Genomic DNA, 24,592 nt, shown 5'->3' on the forward strand with positions numbered 1-24,592 from the left:
AAAAAGCCAACACGGTTCTTGCAGAGTTTCTCGGTGATTTCCCAGAACGACTCCCCCGCTGAATCACACCCTGGCCACTTCCACCGTCTCCCCAACCCCCACCCCCCCAGCCCCCAGCTGCTAGGAGCTAGGCCCCAGAGCACAGAGACAGGACCCCGGGGACCTGATCCGGAGGCCTTTTCTACCCTTTCTACAGCTTTTTAAAATTCAGCTTCTTCCCTGCAGCTGTAACACTGCCTCTGTTTTATTTCCAGCCAAAAACGAAGACAAAGAGCCTCCTCTGAGATCAAATCCAATAAATTTCTGCAAGCAGGCTGGTGAAAACTTCATCAACCCCCTGTGGCATCAGCTCCGGTGGGAAGGACCGGATACCATGGGTGATGCTCTGCTCTCTCCATGAGGCCCTCCTCCCACCCCTTCAGCTTTCTCTGCTCCAAGTTTTCTCTACTCGGCCTGGGCCTTAATCCCTGACAGCCAGGGACAAGGTGTAAATTCATGCAATAATCTTCAGTAGTTTCCACTCCTGGGGCTACCCTGAGTCTGCCACTGCTTCAAAGCTGCCCCAAACAATCTCCTTGCCTCCAACTTGTTCCTCAAACTCAACAGGTCCAGGAGGGGACAGGAAATCACCAGATGATATGAGTTGGATTTTGAAATAAATCTATCTCCCATCCTCATCTTAAACAGTTTCTGATTGAAAAACAAGCAAGTTCAATATAAACAGGTTTAAAATGTAAAAAAGCACTAAATACCTAAATAAAAGATACGAATATCAAGTATGGGCCACTTTTCAATTTTTGAGAAGACACTAGCTATGCTATCAGATTCAAATTTGCCCCCAAACATTTCAATATGTTAAACATGCTTGCCCACTCCTTTTCCCTTCTTTAAATGTTAATAGATATGAAGTGTATCTTTGCTTAATGTACCCTCTGTGAGGCTGACTGGCTAGAAATCTGGCACTAATCATTTTTATTGTTCTGAGATGCTGGCTTATTAACCTATAACTCGAAAAATATAATGTCCTAATTAATCATTTAATTGACAGACATTACACCCTCAGAGAAGGCTACAAAAGGATAATGGTCTTTTGTCTTTGCTAAGTTAAACAAGCAGATGGTTTCCAGTACTTCTGTTGCAAGTCCTTTGTTGTTCAAGTGTATGTTTCTCAGGATTACATCACCACTTAAACGAATTTAATTAAGTGTATGGGGGGGGTGTGTGTGTGAGATCCCCCAGGAAATATCTTTTCTGAGGTTGCGCTTCTGACAGGGTTTTTTTTTCCCCCTTGCATGAAAACAGCAAATGTATGTGGTGTGCTATTTTTTTTCCGCTCGCTTTTATCAAGAGCAAAGGCTGGAACAACCATGCCACTCCCAGAAGGATGCAGCTGTTTCAAAACCTTCCAAAAATCAAACACGAAAACATATTCAAGCATCTGTGCTGGACAAATAAAACACCGCCTTGCTTGGCTACGAGGTGTCTCCTTTCATTCAAAGTTGTATCCTGCATTTTAGAGCACCGTGCCATGTCCCAAGCTTGCGAGCTCTCCCCGTTCCAGGAAACCCAGCTTCTCCACGGCACTGAGATGACGCGTCTTACTGACCACAGAACATCACCGAACGCGGCAACCTACCTGGCATCTGGAAGGGGCTTCCTGGGTCTGAGCTGGTCGGAGAGTGAGGGTACGTGCTGCTGCTGCTTCCAGGAGAGTTGGGGTAACTGCTGTTGGGAGAATGAGGAAACGGATGGCTGCCGGGCTGCTGGAAAGAATCCGGGAAGGTGGCGTTGAGTGGCATGTGAGGCTCGTTCTGCCCTAGGTTGCGGAACTGCGCTAAGAGGCTGTGCTGAGGATTGTATTCACTGTGTCTTGGAACCAGTACTGGAGGAAGAACTGGAAAGGGGGAAAGGGCAAAAAAAAAGAGGGTACAAAATCAGAATGATGAAAAGCTTTTAATAAGGTCACACTGAAACACAACAAAGTTGAAACATAATCTGTAAGTCACAACAAGTTATTTGAACTTTGTTGCGCTGCCAACTCAAAAGCACCATTCAAATGAAAAGCCATTTCCCACTCGGGAACAAATGCGGTAAAAACGATGGTCTGCTCAGAATCACTGACGGCCTAGCCAGAGAGCCGCAGCATCAACAGAGTGCCCAGGCAAAGTCCGCAAAATACACTCTTACGTGAAAAATGTTAAAAGTTCCCTGATTCTTAATTTTCTCACCCACTAGAAACCAAGGCACAGCTAAGAACATACATCGCCATCGACAAGTCCAGTTTACCGCCCTGGTGGAAAACGGAGGTAACTCTTAACTCTGTCACACTTAAGAGTTAATAATATTTACTGAACGCTGTGAATTAGTCACCACAAACATTTTAAAATTAAGTCTTTATTGAGTCTGTTACAATATTGCTTCTGTTTTGATTTTTTTGGCTGCGAGGCACGTGGGATCTTGATCCCTCACCAGGGACCGAACCTGTGCCCCTTGCATTTGAAGGCAAAATTCCAGCCACTGGACCAGCAGGGCGGTCCCTACTCACCACAGATGTTTTAAATGGACACGTTAGCTCACTTTAAACCACAGAAAGTGTGCTAATAGTAACTAAAGTTGAGAGGCTACATACAATGAGCAGTATAAAATCCAAACGCCAGTGAAGATAATTAATTAGATAAAATATGATGTTTTGTGGGACAGACTTCATAGTGTGTCCTAGTAGTCACACTTCATGAACACCTTCCTCGAAGGATCTGAATGTATTTGCCACTTCTCAGCAATCCTTATCACTACCTGATAGGCAAAGGAAGCAATACAATCTGCATTTCACCTACTGAATGCCCAAGGTACAAAGGTCCAAAAAATGTACGCACTAGTAGAGAAGGAAATAAGACAAGTCAAATCACTCCCCAAAGCTCCGTGTGTTAGGAACCTAAGGAGTCAATAACTAGCATGGTGGTTCTCAATCTCCAGAAAACCCCAGAGGCAAAGCCACCACAAGGGTGATGAGAAGGGAAGGGATGGGCCAGCTACCAGAACCCTAGCTGGGTTTTCCTAAGCTTCTTGCAGGGTCACCAGACGGCTCCTCCCCAATAACACAGGGCCCTGGAATCCCCACTGCTCTTGTGGCCTTGGTTAAAAGGAGAAAAACAGGCCATCTGGTAAGCTTCACGAGAGGGAAAGCAGGAGATTTAAAATCTGTTATTGCTGTTGGGAGTTAGGACTCAGAATACATTTCCCCCAAGAAATCATATTTAGTGGCATTAGGAATTAAGTAGATTTTTGAGGACCTTCCAGTCAATCTACCCATGGCTTATACCATTTCTACAGGAAAAAGTGCTCTTAACACTTGGATTGTAACTGATTCATGAGCTGAAAATTGTTTAAGTAAAAATCAGTTTCTGAAGGTGTTAAAAGGTCTCATATGCTGTATCTTAAAGGTCTCCACAATCCTCCATAAGATTCACTGATTTCGCTACAATTTTATCCCTTAGAAACAAATCTTTTTGGTGTAATAAATGTATTTCCTTTTTCACACAGTGATGGAGTTTGTCCGAATCAAAAGCATAATTGTTACTTATAATGAAAAGAATCTAAAAAAGAATGTGTGTGTGTATATATATATATGTATATGGCAGAATCACTTTGCTGTATATCTGAAATGAGCACAACACTGAAATCAACTATACTTCAATTAAGGAAAAAAAAAACCCACAAAGAGAAAAAAAGTAAGATGAAAAGACATAATTCTTCCTTTTACCTTTCAGTAATCACTTGAAATGTAAACTACTTTGGTTGAAGAAAAAGTTCCCAATAGTCATAAGCATTTTCCCAACACCAACAGAAATCTATTGGGTTGGTTAGAAGGTTCGAGTTTTTCCATAAGATGAACGTTTTGGTCAACCCAATATATTCTAAATTAAGACACATGCCCTGAACTAGTGCAATATCTTTAAATTACCTACACAATCAAACACTTTCCCTTTTTCTTTCAGCTGTTACAACTTGAATTACCGCTTCCCAATTTGCCTTTATAGTCACTATTCTGATGCTTACCTTTAACAGCTAGAAAATACTGGCCTCTAAACCCTCCTTAGAAAGCATCACTACCAACAAAGCTAGTGGAGGTGATGGAATTCCAGTTGAGCTATTTCAAATCCTGAAAGATGATGCTGTGAAAGTGCTGCACTCAATATGCCAGCAAATTTGGAAAACTCAGCAGTGGCCACAGGACTGGAAAAGGTCAGTTTTCATTCCAATCCCTAAGAAAGGCAATCCTAAAGAATGCTCAAACTACCGCACAATTGCACTCATCTCACACGCTAGTAAAGTAATGCTCAAAATTCTCCAAGCCAGGCTTCAGTAATATGTGAACCGAGAACTTCCAGATGTTCAAGCTGGTTTTAGAAAAGGCTGAGGAACCAGAGATCAAACTGCCAATATCCGCTGGATCATTGAAAAACCAAGAGAGTTCCAGAAAAACATCTATTCTGCTTTATTGACTATGCCAAAGCCTTCGACTGTGTGGATCACAATAAACTGTGGAAAATTCTGAAAGAGATGGGAATACCAGACCACCTGACCTGCCTCTTGAGAAACCTATATGCAGGTCAGGAAGCAACAGTTAGAACTGGACATGAAACAACAGACTGGTTCCAAATAGGAAAAGGAGGACGTCAAGGCTGTATATTCACCCTGCTTATTTAACTTCTATGCAGAGTACATCATGAGAAACGCTGGGCTGGAGGAAGGACAGGCTGGAATCAAGACTGCTGGGAGAAATATCAATAACCTCAGATATGCAGATGACACCACCCTTATGGGACAAAGTGAACAGGAACAAAAAAGACTCTTGATGAAAGTGAAAGAGGAGAGTGAAAAAGTTGGCTTAAAGCTCAACATTCAGAAAACTAAGATGCCAAATTCATGGCATCTGGTCCCATCACCTCATGGGAAATAGATGGGGAGACAGTGAAAACAGTGTCAGACTTTATATTTTGGGGCTCTAAAATCACTGCAGATGGTGACTGCAGCCATGAAATTAAAAGACGCTTACTCCTTGGAAGGAAAGTTATGACCAACCTAGACAGCATATTAAAAAGCAGAGACATTACTTTGCCAGCAAAGGTCCATCTGGTCAAGGCTATAGTTTTTCCAGGGGTCTTGTGTGGATGTAATAGTTGGACTGTGAAGTAAGCTGAGCACTGAAGAATTGATGCTTTGGAACTGTGGTGTTGAAGAAGACTCTTGAGAGTCCCTTGGACTGCAAGGAGATCCAGCTAGTCCATCCTAAAGGAGATCAGTCCTGGGTGTTCATTGGAAGGACTGATGCTGAAGCTGAAACTCCAATACTTTGGCCACCTCATGCGAAGAGTTGACTCATTGGAAAAGACCCTGATGCTGGGAGAGATTGGGGGCAGGAGGAGAAGGGGATGACAGAGGATGAGATGGCTGGATGGCATCACCGACTCGATGGGCATGAGTTTGAGTAAACTCCGGGAGCTGGTGATGGACAGGGAGGCCTGGTGTGGGGCGATTCATGGGGTCACAAAGAGTTGGACACAACTGAGCAACTGAACTGAACCCTCCTACCAACAGGAGCACCAGACAGCAACAGAAAATCAGCTCTCCATCTCTCTTCTCTCACCCTCCCCACCCCACCTTACATGGGCTCCTGTTTCAGCGACTCCTATTGCCTAACAGTTTTAGAATTGGGCATTTCCTTCTTCCCCGTTGCCTGCAGATGACAGTGGCAGGGGAAGGCCATGTATTTCTGCACCTCCGGTGGATGCTCTGCGCACGTGCCCCCGTGTACCTGTTGTCTGGCTCTAAAGCTCAGGTCTGCCCTTGGTGTACACCACAGGTGAGATCAATCAGCTTTTGTGACCTCGGAAGTGAACCACCAGCTATAACAAAGCAGCACTCTACAGATGAACTTGACAAGATCGATACCGTTTTCCTCACTTCTCAGAATTAAAAGGTGAGATGATTTTGCCACTCCTGATGTAGGTACAGGTATATTTTAATGAACTTAAAAAAGGTACTGGGGTATCACACATCTGTAGTAAAATGTAACCATGTAACTGGAATCATATACACCCTTGTGTCTGGCTTTAGCGCGACACGCTGCTTGTATGATCCATCCAGTGCTGTGTGCAACACCTCATTATATGCACATATGACAATGCACTCAGCCTGCCCATCTAACCTCCTCAGAGCATAATCTATTTCATTTTTTTTTCTGGTTCCTGTGCATCTTCTTGAGGAAATCAGAAGATAAATGTTTGCTTTCTTATTTCATCTTTATTACTAAAAAAAAGGCAGCCCCCTGCACTTTGCTTTTTTCAACTGTTTGCTGTTGTTGAGTCGCTAAGTTGTGTCCTGCTCTTTGAGACTCCATGGAGTTGCGCTTGGCTTCCCTGTCCTTCACTATCTCCTGGGATTTGCTCAGATTGGCATCCATTGAGTCTGTGATGCTATCTAACCATTTCATCCTCTTCTCCTTTGGCCTTCAATCTTTCCCAACATCTTTACCAGTGACATGGCTCTTAGCATATTCTAGAATTAACTTCATACTACCTATAGAGATCTTCCCAATTTGTTTTTATAGCTAACAGCACCATAGTTTATTCAACCTGTCTCCTATATCTGGGCATTTAGGTAGTTTGCAATATTTTAACCATTATATACAATACTGCAATGAATAACGCCATGCATATACTGTAGTACTGTTAAAGGTGTATCCTCAAAGTGGAATTACTGTGTGAAAGGGTAAATACAGATATAATTTGGTTATCATCAAGTATCCATGCATAGGAGTTGTACCATTTTGCATAGCTACAAGCAACAAATGAAAATGATTTTTCCCCCAAAGTCTCCTGAACAGACTCTTTTGTCAAGTTTTTTACGTTTTTGACAATTGGATGGGTGAAAAAATGGTAGGCATTTTGGTGCCCTTTTATATTTCTATATATATCTTTTCATGTTGATCATCTTTTCATGTACTTCAGAAGACCTATTTTAGTCTTTTGTGAACTGTCTGCTTGTATCTTTTGCTCATTTTTGGTCTTTCCATTTTTCATTAAAGATAAATCATATAAACATATAGACAAACATATAGTATCTTATCCATATTATAGATATTGTATCTTGTCTATATAAGATATAATAATATCTTATATAAGATACATTATTATCTATATAATATCTTATCTATATATCTTATATATATTAGAGATATCAGCCCATGATATATTATGTTCCAAATAGCTTATCACAGTCTGTCAGTTTGCCTTTTGATTTTGCTTTTGTGCAAGTTTATTTTTTGGTAATCAATTTTTTTTGTTAATTGCATGTGGATTTTGAGTCATAGAAAGTCTTTTTCTACACCCAGGTTGTAAGGAGGAATTCATCTAAGCATTCTTCCAATGCATGTAAGGTATCATATTTTATTTAAATCTCTGATTCATCTGGAGTTCAGTTTATTTATACCATAAGGAATAGATCTAACTTTATCTTTCCAAATGGCTAGCCAGCTGCTCCAATACCATTTATTAAAAAGCCCACCTCTGTCCTAGTGGTCAGAGGTACCACCTTTCTCATAAACTTCCATGTATATCAGGGTCTGTTTTTCAGACATTCCATCCCATTCCATTCTAGTCCACTGCCCTGTATCACACTGGTTTAATTATAGCGACTTTATGTGTGCATGTGTGCTCAGTCAAGTTGATGCTATGCAACCCCACAGACTGTAGCCTGCAAGGTTCCTCTATCCATGGAATTTTACAGGCAGGAATACTGCAGTGGGTTGCCATTTCCTCTTCCAAGGGATATTCCCGACCCAGGGATTGAACCCACGTCTTCTGCATCACCTATACTGCAGGCGGATTCTAACCACTGAGCCACCTGGGAAGGCCCGCAGAGACTATAGTATATGCTAATATCTGTAGGGCTGGTTCCCTCTCACAGTCCACTTCACAGTTTTACTCACATGCTTACTTTTTCATATGAATTTTGATAGTCACCTTGTCGACCTCCAGAAAAAAAAAAAAAAAGATTACTGGTCCTTTTAGTGGATCACATTGTGTTTAAACATTAACTTAGTAAGAATTAATATCTTATAATGTCAAAATATTCTATTCAAGAACTGGGGAGGTCAGGTCTACTTTTGTATCTTTCAGGATTACTTCATAGCTACTATCTGTATTAGTTTGCTAGGCCTGCCCGTAACAAAATACCACAGACCGTGGGGCCTAAACCACAGAAATTTATTCACTCACAGTTCTGGCGGCTGGAAGTCCACCAGTAAGGTGTTGGCAAGTTGGATTCTTCTGAAACCTGTCTTCTTGGCTTGCAGACGGCCACTTGCCTGCCGTGCTTCTTCCATGTTACTTCCCTGGTGTCTCTCTGTATGTATGTCCCTCTCTCCTCTTCTTACAGGAATACCAGTCGGTTTTGAGTCCAGCCCAATGGCCTCATTTTAACTTTTTAAAGGCCCTGTTTCCACATACAGTCACATTCTTAGGTACTTCTGATTGGGGCTTCAACAGATAATATTTTGCAGGGGACAGAATTTAATCTGTAACACTGTATTACATTTTAACCATTTCTTATTAAGTTTATTAAGTATTTTATCTTTTCTGTTGCTATTTTAAATGGAGCTTTCACTTTTACCTTATACCTTTCACTTATACCTTCTATCTGGTAATTATTGACATATTGGTTACTGACGTTTCTGTGTTACTTTATTTGTAACCATCTGGATGAATTCTTTTGTTGTCTCAGTTATTTTTATCATTGACTCACTGCAGAGTTAGTTCTCCAGCAAATGATCAAGTCTCCCGCAGCTAATTTTACTTCTTCCTTTCAAATAATTCTCTTGTGCCTAACGGAACTGATTGGCAGTGTCAATACAACGTTCATGGAAATGGGGCTTCTTTGGTGGCCCGGGGTAAAGAATCGCCTGCCAATGCAGAAGACACAGGTTCAGTCCCTGATCTAGAAGGATTCCCCATGCGGCAGAGCAGCCATGCCCGTGTGCCCCAACTACTGAAGCCCGCGGGCCCCAGAGCCTGTGCCCGGCAACAGAAGTCAGTGCAGGGAGAAGTCTGGGCACCGCACCTGGAGGGCAGCTGGGTGTGGCTGCGTTAAAAAGCTCTACTTCTAAAAACAACCAACAGACTTGACGTGGCCTGTGGGCAGTTTCCCACCCTCTGGCTGCTGTGATTACTTAGGTTTTTCTCACATCACCCGTCATGTATTTAGACTGGTGTATTAAAGTTCCTATTATTGGGGTGTTTCTATTTGTTTTTCCTGCCACACTCTATACAGGAGGTTGCTGTGATATTTGGTGCATATACATTCACTGTAACATATCACTGACCATACGTATCATGAAGTTTTAGAGCTTAAGACTGATTCAGCGCTCATTACACAGCTCATGATTGTCATAATCACTCACATTTCACTCTGTTAGGTCTTTGCTCCAAGTGTGTGTGTACTGTAAATGCAACTTTACATCTTAAAAAATGACCATCATGACATCTCTCATTTCTAAAAGAGCCCCTGAAGAAATCCACCTTGTCAACTATCAGGTAAAATAAATGAACATATTCTAGAGGAAATAATACCCAGAGGACTAAAAGAAAAATGCTGCCAAAAAGTGTAGAGTCTGCTCTTCTAAGGGAAAGTGCAGTGACACATGGTGTATGTGTAACAGGCGTTCTGCTCTCCTGCACAGAGGTGTTAGCTATATTGCTATCACACGCCAATGAAACATGAGAATGCTTTAGTGAGACATATAAAGTATCAAATAAATACATTAAGTGCAAAAAAAGTTATTTACTCAAACGAGGGTCTTTCAATATTCACTTACAAAACAATCACCCACCAAGTCAGCTTCTGCAAAAACGCCTCAGGCAGTAACGTGCTGAAGTGTCTGCATCAGTGCCTTTTGGGCTTCTGAATTCTGTTTTGTGTGATGTCACAATCACAATCCTCCACTTGTTGTTTACAGGGGCCTGATATATCTTTACCAATTCCGTGACTTTTAGCTTTTTAATCACTTTTCTTGGGGGGAGGGGATGGGTCTCTTAAATACAGCATAAAGTTTTGCTTTATGAACCAACTTGAAAATCTCTTAATAGGTGATTAAGCCTATTTATTGATATAACTCATGCTTGGTATCAACTCTGTCATGCTATTTTTTGTTAGTTATTGTATTATATTTACTATATTTCTCTATGTGATGTAATTTGTGTTTTTTTTAAAAGGAAGCTCTAAAGATGGTTTTAAATTGCTGTTATATGATGATTTTTCTATTTGTATCTTTTAATGTCTTCCATTTTTTCCTTACTTAACCTTACACTGTCTAGTGGGTCAGTTTTAAATGGTACCTTTTAATTATCATCTGACTCTTTGTGACCCTGTGGACTATGCAGTCCATAAAGCTGGAGTGGGTATCTTTCCCTTCTCCAGGGGATCTTCCCAGTGCAGGGATGGAATCCAGGTCTCCCACATGGCAGGGGATTCTTCAGCAGCTGAGTCACCGGAGAAGCCCATATCGGGCAAGACTCAATAGGAAGGGACTTGCTTGGCGGCTCCCTCCATACTCACTGGAAGGACTGACGCTGCAGCTGAAGCCGCCCGACGTGAAGAGCCAACTCACTGGGAAAGACCCTCAAGCTGGGAAAGAGCGAGGGCAAAAGGAGAAGAGGGCAGCAGAGAATAAGATGGTTAGACGGCATCACCGACTCAATGGACATGAACCTGAGCAAACTCCGGGAGATGGTGAAGGACAGGGAAGCCTGGCGTGCTGCAGTCCACGGGGTCGCAGAGAGTCGGACGTGACTTAGTGACTGAACAACTGGTGGCTCAGCGGTAAAGAATCCACCTGCTAATGCAGGAGACCCAAGAGTCCCTGGGTCAGGAAGATCCCCTGGAGCAGGAAATGGCAACCCACTCCAGCATTCTTGCCTGGAGAATCCCACGGACAGAGGAGCCTGGCTGGCTACCGTCCACGAGGTCACAAAAAGAGCTGGACTTAGAAACGAAGCAACAACTCAGTAATAAAAAGGAATGAAATACTGATTCACACAGCAACATGGGTCAATCTCAAAATAATACGCTGAGCGAAGGGAGACAGAAAAAGTGTATACTGTGTGATCCCACACATATAAAATCTAAACATGCAAAACAGTGTATGGTGATAGAAAACACAGTATCGGTCTGTGGATGAGGGTTGGGGCTGGGGGGAGAGGCTGAAAAGGTGCAGGAGCAAACTACTGTAGGTAATGAGTCAGTTCATTGTCTTGACTCTGCTGATGCTTTCACAGACATGTTAAAACTAATCATAGTGTACATTTTAAACATGTACAGTTTATTCTAAGCCAATTATTCCTCAATAAAGCTGTTCAAAAAATAAATGTAAAGAGGCAATTCCAAACCATCTTTTGAGAGTTAAAAAAATAAATGGTTAAAATGTTCCATTATCTATTCCTTTTCCAACCCTATGTTCAAGGTTTGGTAACCATTTCTTGGAGTTCTCGAATTCTACTACATTTCCAAATAAGACAGTTTTATCCTACCGTGTCTCCTTCTGGGGCTGTAAGATGTACATCTCCCAATTCAGAATCCCCATTCAGGAAAGGAAATTTTGTTTGCTACCACAGATACACTAGCTCCTACAGTGAAATCCAACTGAAGATACCAAAAGTAAGGAGCTGCAAGAAGTCTCATGCTAAAGTGGTGATTAACATTTAAAACATGCAACGTCTTCTGTGGGCTGTTCAAAGTTACTAACCAGAACTTCAAGGTAAAAAAAAAATGGATATCCTCCTATACACTCAAGGAAGAGGACATTTTTGTCCAATTTACCACAAGTTCAATTTAACCCTCTAGTAAGAGCAGCAACCAGTGCTTCAAACCCTCTTAAAATACCCTTAGGATGTTTCTGAGATCCATCTCCCCAGGATTTCTCAACATTTTCCACCAAAGTACGCCTCAGTGACAGAGGACAGTGGATCCAGCTGGGGTCCCAGCAGCACCACTGGAATTGAAATATTGACATTTTGATTGATCTGAATCAATCCATATACAGCTTACAATCTACTCTTCACTGTTTATCAAACATGAAAGTGGTGTCTTGAACCACTTACAAGGCAGTATAACTGGCCTCCGGGAAGATGCTCCCTGCCATGTTACCTGTGGCTCTGAGTACCTGGCAAGGCACGCTGTGCCGGGGTGGTGTGAATGTACGGGTTTCCTATTTATTCGTCGTCACAATACTAGCAAGTTATAATTTCTCAGAAAATTACAGTAAAAAGTAACAGCAAGGAGGCAGGTAGATATAAAGCTAGATTCTAGAACTAAGAGTATGTATGTAGAAGCAAGGAGACGTTCATCAAATTGGTTTTCAGGCGATCACTAAAATCCACAAAGTTCAGATTAGCACCACTGATACTTACTTTAAGCCTGGAAACACGCTGAGCACATTATCACACCCTGCAAATAAAGAAAGCTGGAGGGGATAACTTACCTAAGGTCCCAGAGAAAGGGTGGAGAGTTGGGATTCAAACAAAGGCAAAGGCAAGGGCACTCTCAACCCCTGAGGTTCTGCGGTCTTGATGACTAACTTTCCAAGAATGTTAAATTCTGTCTGATACAGTCTGTTTAAGGGATAAGTGAGTAGAATAAATTCTAGAAGTGCTTCTGGACAAATTAAAGTTAAGGTCAACACAACTCACAGGAGAAAACTCCAGTCTAGTTGAATAAGTTCAATTATGAAACATTTCTAACTCCTTGATGATGCTAATAGGTGAATCACTATCAAATGTGATCTGTGTAGCTTGGAAATTATAAATAAGGTATCTGTATATTCTGGCTTGCCTGGGACAGTCCCAGCCTGTAGCTGTTTTCTGATGGAATTATTAATAGGGGACCCAATGTCACTCTCAAAAGGGCTTCCCAGGTGGCGCTAGTGGTAAAGAACCCCTCTGTCAATACAGGAAACATGAGAGACACGGGTTCAATCGCTGGGTTGGGAGGACCCCCTGGAGAAGGAAGTGGCAACCCACTCCGGTATTCTTGCCTGGAGAATCCCATGGACAGAGAAGCCTGGCGGGTTACAGTCCATGGGCTCGCAAAGAGTTGGACACGACTGCAGCAACTTAGCACATCACTCTCAAAAGTGTTCTGGTTTGGGCAGCAAACTTTATGGTCATCCAAACTACAAACAATAACTGACTAAATTTAGGAATGGTATGGGGGTCTGAAACAGCTGCTAGTCCTGGCATGAAGTATTAATGCGGGAGAAGAGATGGGGGAAGCGAGCTAGGCAGGGCTGGGTCTACACACACAAGCTGCTCTAAACCAAGGCCCAGGCGCCTCGCCTGCGCTGACTCCTCAAGGACAGGAGACGCATGCTCTGACCCAGTCTCCCTGCCTTCCAGTTCCTCTTCCTTTCATTTCAGCAATATTTCAGTATGAAGCTATGTTTGCTACTGGGGGAAGAGCAAAGAAAAATACTCAGACCAATTATCTACGTGTAAACAAACCTCTTTGAAATTCTTATTTCTCGGGTGAGAGGCTGATGAGCCGGGTGAGAGGAGCGAGATGTGCAAAGTCCACATCTGACTCGGGCCAGAAACAGGAAGGCAGAGAGGGTGAGGAGTATCTTCTTCAGTATTTCTTTCCAGTTTCAGTCTATTTCTATTTTAGGGAAAAGAGAAACAGGGGAGCTCTGGCTCTTCCGGGAACCCTTTTCCTCGGCACACTGATAAAATTACTCCTACTTGGCAACTTGAGAGAACGACTCAAGTCTGCAGCTTCCCTTTAAGGACTGTTTCTGCTGGTTCATTTGAGTTGCGAGAATCTCCTCTGAAAGAGGGGCCCAGTGTTTAAACACTTTCTTTACGCACATAAATTTCTTTTTGAATTAAATCATTTGAAAATCAGAATGTGCTGTAACATCCTTATATTTCAGGAGTCCTAACCCTGGTTAAAACAAACAAAAAACCTGAGCTGTCTTCACACCATCTCTTCAGGTAGATTCTAGTTTGGGGGGTGAGGGGGAAGGCTCCTAGATAATTTCACTACACCTCCCTCCACCGACTCAAAAATTCCTAGTTAACTGCTGTATGTATCTTTTCCTAATCGCTCATGAGAAAAAAAAGTCAAATCTCTGCCTTTCAAAGTATTTATGCATCTATTTCAGTTGGGGCTTCCCTAGTGGCAGGAGATGTAGGTTCAATCCCTGGGTCAGGAAGATCCCCTGGAGAAGGAAATGGAAACCCACTCCAGTATTCCTGCCTGGGAAAATTCCCATGGATAGAGGAGCTTGGTGGGCTACAGTCCATGGGGTGGCAAGAACTGGACACAACTGAGCAACTAAAACCACCATCACCATTCAGTTAAAAAATGAAATAAAATCCCTTTTCTAGTCAATAGGGAAACCAAACTAAGAAAGTTTCAGGATGTATTTTTGTTTCAGGAACCAAGTTGCAGGAGACATCTGTGATTCTGCCACTGGACTCAGCTTCTCTGAGTACCAGGGCATATTGGCTGCATGAGACAAGTGCTCAGGCCTGGTACACTGGGAAGACCCAGAGGGATCGGGTGGAGAGGGAGGTGGGAGGGGGGACCGGGATGGGGAATACATGTAAATCCATGGCTAATTCATTTCAATGTATGACAAAAACTACTGTAATGATGTAAAGTAATTAGCCTCCAACTAATAAAAATAAATGGAAAAAAAAATAAAAACAAAAAAATAAATAAATAAATAAAATAAAATGAGAAAAGGTCAAAAAAAGAAAAAGAAAACAGTTAACACCGGAGACAGGGGCTGGGCTGTGGAAGGTATTCTTGTATACCCTCCAGATTTGTGAATGTTTTTAAGATTTTGAAGTATTTGAAATTCTATCACTAAGTCATCTGCATATAGTAGTCTTATAACCAGTGAAGGCAGATGAGGGTACGATAGGCCAAATGTTCATGGACAAAAATTTTTTTTTCACACACAAGAGAGTTCTGATAACAAAGCTTCCAGGCTGTCCACACAGATGTGATGGCAAATAAGCTGGCTGCAACCCAGCAGTACATAAACACCCTTTAGTTCTGAAGACGTGGAAAAGGACTTTAGGTTACACTGGAGATGCCCAAGTTCTAGCCTGATGATGATAATGATTAGTTCTGTGATTTTGAGAAAGTCACTTATTTCCCAGGATCTCAATTTTCCTCACTCCGCAGAGCAAGGGGTCTGAAGGCCCAGGGCCCTTCTAGTCGTGAACTGGGCAAGTCTGCTGCTGCTGCTGCTCATCTGGAGCATCGTGGTGCCCAAGAGCCAGACCACACCTCGCTCAGGACAGTCAGTGAGGTCACCCGCGAGCAGGATGGTGGTTCAGGGCTAATGGGAGCTTAGGACCCCGGGATCAGGTCCCACGGCCTCAATTCTCTTCTGAAAACAGGTGGCGGTGGGGGGGGGGGGGCGGTGAGGAGGGGGAGGGTAGTCGACCTGCCAGGGCAGCTGTGCCCAGGATCACAACTGTGCCAAGCAGATGTTCCTCAATTCAGTGTGTGTTCGTGACCTCCTCAATAGAGACATTCCCAGGAGAGAGTGGTGGAGAGGGTAAAACTACTTAAAAGTTAATAGTATATGCAATTATGAAATAAAATTCCTGACCTCAGGATATGTCAGGGAAACTACACTGAAGAAAAGATTCTCAGGACACTTAATTGAGGTTAAATTTTAACGCAAATAGAGCCCCAAATCCCTGAATGGGGCACTTTATCTTGTGTGCGTATTGGTAGTGACATGGCAGAAGGGAGGGTGTGAAGCTGGGCACTCCATATACGCTCACCGAACCCCGGGGCCAGGCTCTGGGCGGGACGCAGCGGGGACAGTCACTGTCACTGTCCCCGCCCATCCGGAGTTTATAACAGATCCTGAATCCTCATGGTGGATGCAGAAGCTGGCTCAGCCCAGCTCTGGGACACGTCCGAGGTCACACAGCTGCTAAGCGGAGGGCCAGGGTTTGAATCAATGTCTGCTTATAATAACCACCAGATGACTGTACTCAGTACTGTAAGACTGGAAAGAGACTGTGTATTTAACATTCTCTTTCCATTCTTCTGCTTAGTTTTTGGAGGGAACATCTTTTTAAAAGTTAAGATGATTTTTGTCTAAAGAGAGCAACTTTGTAGTATTTGCTTCCCTGGTGGCTCAGAGGTTAAGGCGTCTGCCTGCAATGTGGGAGACCGGGATTCGATCCCTGGGTTGGGAAGATCCCCTGGAGAAGGAAATGGCAACCCACTCCAGTACCCTTGCCTGGAAAATCCCAAGGACGGAGGAGCCTGGTAGGCTACAGTCCATGGGGTCGCACAGAGTCGGACACGACTGAGCGACTTCACTTCCTTTCACTTTGTACTATTTACTTTTGAGGAATGTATCAATTACTCTTTTTTTATTAATTTATTTTAATTGGAGGCTAACTACTTTACAATATTATGGTGGGTTTTGCCATACATTGACATGAATCAGCCACGGGTGTATACGTGTCCCCTCGTCATAACCCCCCCTCCCCCAACCTTCCTCTCCATCCCATCCCTCTGGGTCGTGCCAGCGCACTGGCTCTGAGTGATCTGTTTCATACATCAAACTCGGACTGGTGGTCTACTTCACGTATGGTAATATACATGTTTCAATGCTATTCTCTCAAATCATCCCACCCTCGGCTTCTCCCACAGAGTCCAAAAGTCTGTTCTTTATATCTGTGTCTCTTTTACTGTCTTGCACATAGGGTCGTCATTACCATCTTTCTAAATTCCATATATATGCATTAATATACTATATTGGTGTTTTTCTTTCTGACTTACTTCACTCTGTATAACAGGCTCCGTTTCATCTACCTCATTAGAACTGACTCAGTCTTGAGGACACATACATGAACATAAGATAAACATGTGAATAAAACTTAAATATAAACAAAGAAATGAACTGTATTCAATAAAAGTATCTGCGAAAAAAAGATGAAATTTACTTATATTGACCAGACACATAATAGTGCCACAGGCATTAAGTTTCTGCAAAAATTCTCCAGTCAATAATGTGTTTAAAAAGGGCCTAAATTGAAATCAACTTCTGAGAACCCAATTTCCTAAGTAATAGGGGATTCCCTCTTTCCAAACACCAAAGGGGATCCCCTTGAAACATCTTATCTGCAAGATATGCACCCACAGGATGTCTCAGGTTGGAGACTCAGACACAGGCTCCAACCCACCCTCTGGGGTCACTCTCTCCCCCTGCTCCTCACCCAGCCGCCCCAGGCTGCCAGCAGTTTCCACCTGCCGGTTGCGTGTCCTGTATTTTTGCTCACTTGATATACTTCCAAATCTCAGGTTCGGTGTCATTTCCTTTAGGGTATCTTCCCTGTTCTTTCTACCCACCCCCAGAAGAAATGAATTTCTCTTTGCTTTGTGGCCCACTGCGGCTTAGACTATCATGGCATCAGCAACATTTTACTGCTAATTTGACTTTACCTCACTCAGACAACCAGCCCCTTCGGGGGAGAATTGAGCTTTTTTCTTCTGCATCGTCCAGCGCCTGGTATATAACAGGTCCCTAATAAATTTTTTTTTTCAATTAATTTATGTTTGTGAATTATATTACTATTTTTGGATTGGTTATTATAAGCTGACTAATATAGACCTTGCTCAAAGCATAGTCCTCAGTCAATTAGGAAGACACTTATTTCGAGGCAGATTCCTCTATCTCACCCCCCACAACAGATGAGACCTTCTGGTGTCTGAGTGAACGCAGCCTGGGTGGGGAAGGTGAGTGGTTACCGTATTTATTGGCAACGCAGCCCCACGCTTCCTGTCCTGTCTCTCTCTTAACTAGCTGTGGAACTTGGACTTCAATTTTCTCACCTTGTTAGATGTCTAAGCAGCATCCCTTCCACCTCTAAAACCCGATACAGCATTAGTCTCAATCCTCAGGTATGTAGATTAAGTTAGAATGATACAGAGAAGACCAGCATAGCTTTATACTAAGCTGACAAGAAAATTCAATGTCAAGGTTTTTTGGTCAGAAGGCTTAGAGCCACAGAAAAAGCAATGGCTTCAGATCAAGAAGCCCAGGGTCCTGGCGGGGTGAATTCAGATGCAGGAGCCTCCGTTTCCCCGCAGGGCTAGAGACCCCGTTCTGGGAGGCCGACTGTGGCCGGCTCCTCTCTCCAGTTCCTCTTCCATCCGTACCCCAGGCTCCTTTCCTCTGACCAATATTTATTTGCTTAAGTCCCTCAGAAGGAAGGTGCTATGTTATCAGAGACTTCATAGCTTGTTAGAGATAAAAAAAAGTCAGGGTGTCAGCTTAAAATATCAGGAGAGGAAAAGGTCCTTCATAAGGTTCACAGGAAGTTTAAAAAGAGTTAGAAGCAGGCTTTAGATTTGGACTTCTGGACGGAAGTCTTGTTCAGTTACTTAGGAGCCAACTGATGGGGAATTTACTCTTTACACTTCACTTCTTACTAGTAAAATGGGAACATTAGTACTTCTCACAGGTTTCTTTGTATTTCATCATTTATATTGTGCTGACTTACGTCAAGTGCTGTACCAAATGTTAACTAATCTATGCTGGGAAAGATTGAGGGCAAGAGGAGAAGGGGGAGGCAACGGATGAGATGGCTGGATGGCATCACTGACTCAATGGACATGAGTTTGAGCAAGCTCTGGGAGATGGTGAAGTACAGGGAAGCCTGGCGTGCTGTAGTCCATGGGGTCACAGAGAGTCAGACACAATTAAGCGACTGCAGAATAGTAACAATCCTCATGACAACTCTGACCTAGGGTGAATACTGAGGTAGAGACTACCTAACTTGCCCACGAATATACAACCAGGCAGCAGTGGAGACAGCTGTCCCCTGATGTTGCACAGGTCAGTTTTAACAAGTTCCTGGGCTCTGGTCAGAGTGGGCCTAAGCATCTACTGGCTGCTACTGATACGGACAGAAATGGTCATTCCCCAGGTGTCACACCAGGCAGTCATTTGTCATTGCAGCAGCCTGCAATTAGTTCTCATTCTGAGATCAAATTTGATTCTGTTAAATATAATCCAGGAAACAGACACTTGTTATCTAATGATGAAGACTGACTGATGCAAAATAAATACCAATAAAACCTCCAGAAACATCTGAAGCACAGGTGTAGACCCTCAATTTATCATTTTTTGTTTAGTCGCTCAGTCGTGTCCGACTCTTTTTGACCCCATGGACTACAGCACGCTAGGCTTCCCTGTACTTCACCATCTCCCGGAGCTTGCTCAAACTCATGTCCACTGAGTCAGTGACGCCATCCAACCATCTCATCCTCTGTCATTCCCTTCTTCTCCTGCCTTCAATCTTTCCCAGCATCAGGGTCTTCTCCAATGAATCAACTCTTCCCAACAGGTGGCCAAAGTATCTGAGCTTCAGCATGAGTTCTTCTAATGAATACTCAGGGTTGTTTCCTTTAGAATTGACTGAGTTGATCTCCTATCAATCCCAAACTCAACCTGCTGGTGCACATATGTATTTTAGATTAAATCCTCTGCTACTGAAAATTTTGGATACCTTTCTCCTTTGTCAAAGAAAGAAAACTAAGTGTGGGGAATGACTCCTTCAGGGAAGCAGCAGTGTGGTGAGTGGCAGCATGGATTTTGTGGTTAGACTTCAACTACAAAGTAGAAGTTTGAATGCCGCCTCTCCCCTTAAAGCCACGTGACACAAACAGCAGCTCAGAGGCCCAGCTGCTTGGCATCTCTCTGTACCTCTTATAGCTGAGGTCAGGAGGAAATGCGCATGCACATGAATCCATGAGCACGGTGCCTGGCACATAAAAAGTAGCTATTTTAATTTTTATTGCTACTGTTATTAATACCATAAATATTGCCCTTGGAATAACATAGATCTGAACTGCACAGATCCACAATCATGGATTTTTTTTTTTTTCACTAAATATGTATTACATGATCTTCAGGTGGTTGAAACCCAGGATGCAAAACCGTGGATACAGAGGGCTGACTCTAAATTCATACATGGATTTTCCACAGTGTGGAGGGCTCTAAACTCGGAGTTGTTCATTAATCAACTGTAGTATAGTTTTCTGAAGATGTGTTTGGTGAAAACTTAACATTACCAATTTTGTTCTTATTCTGAAGAAGATGGGCATAGAAGTTATGCTCTTTCTATCACTGTTTCAGCCACATTTAATGTTCCCAAGAGTGCAGAAAGCCTGTTCACGTGCATGATTCAATCCTCAGCTTGACCTTGGAAGGTAGATATTATCACTCCTCATTTCACATGTTAGCAAACACAAGCTCAAAGCAGAGAAGGAACAGGCCCAAGGTCAAAAAAACCAAATGCCAAATTTTAGTCCAAGGCTTCTGACCCTGAGCTTCTGCCCCACCACATTTTAACCCTACAACGACAGAGAAGCATCTCCTTTAATAGTTCCCATTTGTCCTGAATTTCCTAGAGAACTCCACATCTACCAGTCAGCATTCTACTGTAAGCAACAACCCTCCTCTCTCATTTACTGTTGTTTAGTGACTGAGTCATGTCCGACTCTTTGTGACCCCATGGACTATAGCCTGCCAGGCTCCTCTGTCCATGAGATTTCCCAGGCAGGAATACTGGAGCAGGTTGCCATTTCCTCCTCTAGGGGATCTTCCTGACCCAGGGATCGAACCTGCATCTCCTGCATTGGCAGGCGGATTCTTTACCACGAGTCACCTGGGAAGCCCTCTCCCTCATTCATTATCAGCTTGGATCCCTGTTTTTATCCTCCAGTGGCTGGTAATTCATTTCTGACCTTAATCATCTTGTTGGTCATACTATCTGCTTGAGACAGGAACAGCCCCTTCAAGCTGACCTGAGTCCATAGGACATGCTCCCATCAGTTTTCTCTCTGAAAAATAACTCATTTTAACATCAGCTGTTCTTTTTCCTATTGAAGAGCTGTAGTCAGATGTCTCAAAAGCACTCGCCCACACCTCTTTCCTAACAACCACTGCACCTAAATACCTGCCCGGAAACCAACATGACATTGTAAAGCAATTTCCCCACAATTTAAAAAATAAATTTTAAAAATGTTTTCTTTAAAACAAACAAACAAACCCGTCCAGTACAGCACCATACTCTGGAGACACTTTTTACATGCTTGAAGAAACAATACTATCACAGAAAAAATCCTGCTGAGTCTGCTACAGAGCTAGCTAGATGGAATTATAGGGAAACACACAGGAAAAAACATACAAGACAATGAATTTCACTCTGTTGTCATATATATGTTTACCTTCAGTTTACAAGAAGCTTCCCAAATAGTACTCAAAGAGGCACAGTCTCTCCTTTTGCCTTTTCCTGACTGAAGATCCCACCCAGGCAAGTGGGCAGGCGGGCAGGTGATGTGTGACCATGTGAGCCACACTCTTAACTCAGATAAGAAACGGCTGCTTGGTGAGAGAGCAGGGAGCCGAGAACAGCAGCATCTCAGAGAGCTGCTTTGGAAATGACATCATGATGCAGTAGGATGGAAACCTCATCTTTCATTGTAAGGTCTGCTAAATGGATTCCGGAGCATAAAAACAAGCATTTAAAGAATGGGGTGGGGGCGGAGGGCAGAACTTCCGTGGTGGGAAGACTGCGCTTCCAATGCAAGGAATGGGTTTGAGGGCTTCTCAGGTGGTGCTAGTGGTAAAAAACCCACCTGTCAATGCAGGAGACATAAGAGATGTGGGTTTGATCCCTGGAGGAGGGCATGGCAACCCACTCCAGTATTCTTGCCTGGAGAATCACATGGACAGAGGAGCCTGGTGGACTACAGTCCATTGGGTTGCAAAAGGTTAGACATGCCTAAAGCGACTTAGCATGCACATAGGGAACTAAGATTCTACATGCCCACTGGTGAGGTCAAAAATAAATAATTTTTAAAATTTTCAATTAAAAAAAGTCTACTCCTTATGTAGCTAATAAATCAAAGCTTACTAATTTTGGAAACTAGATTCTCTCAAAAAATAAAAGAAAAATAAAGAAATAACCAGGGGAGAAAAATGCCAAACAGTCCTTTGTGGATCTCAATCTCTTTATTTAAACAAAGTCTGTTTCCAGATTTCTTTCTTTCTCAGAGAGGTTAACATTACTTCCAGTGATACAACCCATGTGGCCTATACCAGTGTTATGAAGAGCAGACTGAATGGAATGAATGTTAAAGGGCAGGCTTCGGTGCTGAAGGTCACGACAATAGAGAATTCAGTTGAGGGTGCTGGTAATTCGGAAGGTGAAACGGGTTAAGGGAAATTTTCAGTCCCTCAACACATCTTCACCCACAGGGAAGAACTGCTGTTGGCGTCGTGAGTGCCCAGACCAGCCTAAACGCAGGGCAAACAAGACTGCAGCCTTTCAAACCAGTCCCGAGACCAGCATCTAACAGTACCAAGCTAGCAAATTAACAAAATTTGTTTTTTAGTTCTCCTACTCTCCAGGCCCTTGAGATTTTTAACACAGTAGTCAGGGTAGCTTCCAGCTGCCAGAAGTGCCTCAGCCCTGCTCTGTAAACCTCCACTCTTTCCTTCCCTACCTCCTCCCCAAACAAATCTCGTTTTTCCAAATATCAGGGCTGAGGTCTGATGATCTGGCTAACTCAGGGTTGTCAGGCATGAGGCTTGGTCATTTGAGAGAGTACTGCATTTCAAAGTAGAAAAAGACAAGGAAACGGGACAGTTTCAGAAGAAAGACATGTCCAGTCTTTTCTTTGAAGCTTTGAACAGTTAATACCAAGGAGGCTGAAAATAAAACCAAGAGAATCAGCCTGAGATCGTTACAAAATCCAACCTTCCTTCCCTTCTCTCTCTCCTTTCAAGTGTCCATCAAGAGCCTAAGGCACTGCACCAACCCAGGGCCGGTCACCTGCAGCGTCCCCACCACAACCACACGAAACACTCCCAGACCCACAAGAAACTGCTGCTTCAAGAGGAGCCACATGTAGGAACCAAAAGCCCCAGCACACAACTCGCAGGTCTCAATGTTAGTTCACCCCAAGCCAATCTTGGAAGCTATTAGCCAGGCTTTTCCTTTTGACTGAAAACATTACTACCTCACAACTGCAATCAGTGAACTACTTTATTACAAGTGTTTCTCTGTGGTTTTCAGAAATGCTTTTCCATCAGCCATGGTTCTTTGCGTGTGTGCTTGGGTTTTAACGGCTGCTGGCTGGCTAGTTTTCCTACAGCCTTATGGACTGTAGGAACAGCCACGCAACGGCGATGAACCTTAAGTGAATCCAAAAGGTCTGAAAATATCTTCTCTAGTCCACCTAACTGTTGCAGAGACAGAAAAGGAATGAAGTAGAGGATAATGGTCAGGAAAACAAAAGTATGAGCAAGACACTTCGTATAATCTGTGGATCACAGTCTTAAAATTTCAAGTTGGGAAAGATCTGGCAATAAAAAAAACTCTACCCAGAAATAAGTCACACAATAATTATCTAGATATCTGCTTCAACTTCTGTAGTTTATGTACTTTTATATTTTATGTACAAATAATACATAGTAACTGCTAAAGCTTCCATGAGTTCATCCAATCATAAATAGCACAAAACCAGTGCCCCAAATCATGCACTAAGAACAGCTGCTCAAGGAAAGAAGAAAAGAGCAAAATAATAAGCTTCATATTTTGTCTTGGATTTAAGATAAAGGAATCCACTAAGAGATCTGGGTATAAAATCCCATACACGATTACATTACTTCATCCGTTTCTAATTAAACCACAGATGACAGTGATGAATTATCAGACACAAACCAAATGCCAATATAATAATATAGGGGAAAAAAGTTTACCATCTAAAGTACCTGTCCACTTGGCTGTGCTTTGAGCTTGCACGGAAGCAGAAGTAGTAGTGAAACGCTTTTGCAAAACAAAACTTCCACGTGGATGGGAGAATAGAGCCCTGAGTAGACGGTGGAGAAGGAACTGCAAAGTCTGAGGACACCGTGCTTGCCCCAAGGAAGGCTCTGCAAACTGCCTCAGTGTCTAACCCACCATCCACCCTTAGGCACAAATGCTCTACAACCTTCAGAGCATTTTTCCTTCATCAGGGTCAAACACATCTCTCACACACCAAAAGCAGGAGCCAGCCATCCAGCCTAGGACCACACACACACAGTAACTACACGGCACTACATCTGTATCAAGTGATTCCTGCAACATAGACGTGCTGATTTTCCTTAGTTTTGACCTTCCTTATGAAGTTTTTTTTTCCCCTGGCCTACTTTATTAGTAATACTTTCTACTTTACTATAAGTCTCCTTGTAGACTGATTTAAATCCTTTGTACAATGAAATGTACAGATACACGTTAAGACATATATCTGAACCACCACACCGACTGGAACACAATGTCCGACGCGCTACAGTCAGGCGAGCTGAGTTCTGTGGCCACTCTCAGGCCTGTAAGCGTAGGTTGTGTCCCCCACACACACTCCATCACTCAGTTTAGCATGCTGCTGTACTCACGTGCCTGTCTTTCCTGTGTGTGTGTGTCAGCCGCTCATTCGTGTCCGACTC

General features: G+C 43.0%; 1 protein-coding gene across 5 annotated transcripts in view; it reads right to left on the bottom strand.

Annotated features, from left to right (window-relative positions):
* SMAD1 (SMAD family member 1) overlaps nucleotides 1-24,592 on the bottom strand; it is an 83,836-nt gene that overhangs the window by 15,403 nt on the left and 43,841 nt on the right. For all 5 annotated transcript variants that reach the window (XM_070474802.1, XM_070474803.1, XM_070474801.1 and 2 more), the window contains exon 3: nucleotides 1,637-1,894. In XM_070474802.1, coding sequence (XP_070330903.1) covers nucleotides 1,637-1,894 — 258 coding nt within the window. The remainder of the gene's footprint in view (nucleotides 1-1,636; nucleotides 1,895-24,592) is intronic.

Source organism: Odocoileus virginianus, chromosome 12 (assembly GCF_023699985.2).
Source record: "Odocoileus virginianus isolate 20LAN1187 ecotype Illinois chromosome 12, Ovbor_1.2, whole genome shotgun sequence".
NCBI lineage: Eukaryota > Metazoa > Chordata > Mammalia > Artiodactyla > Cervidae > Odocoileus > Odocoileus virginianus.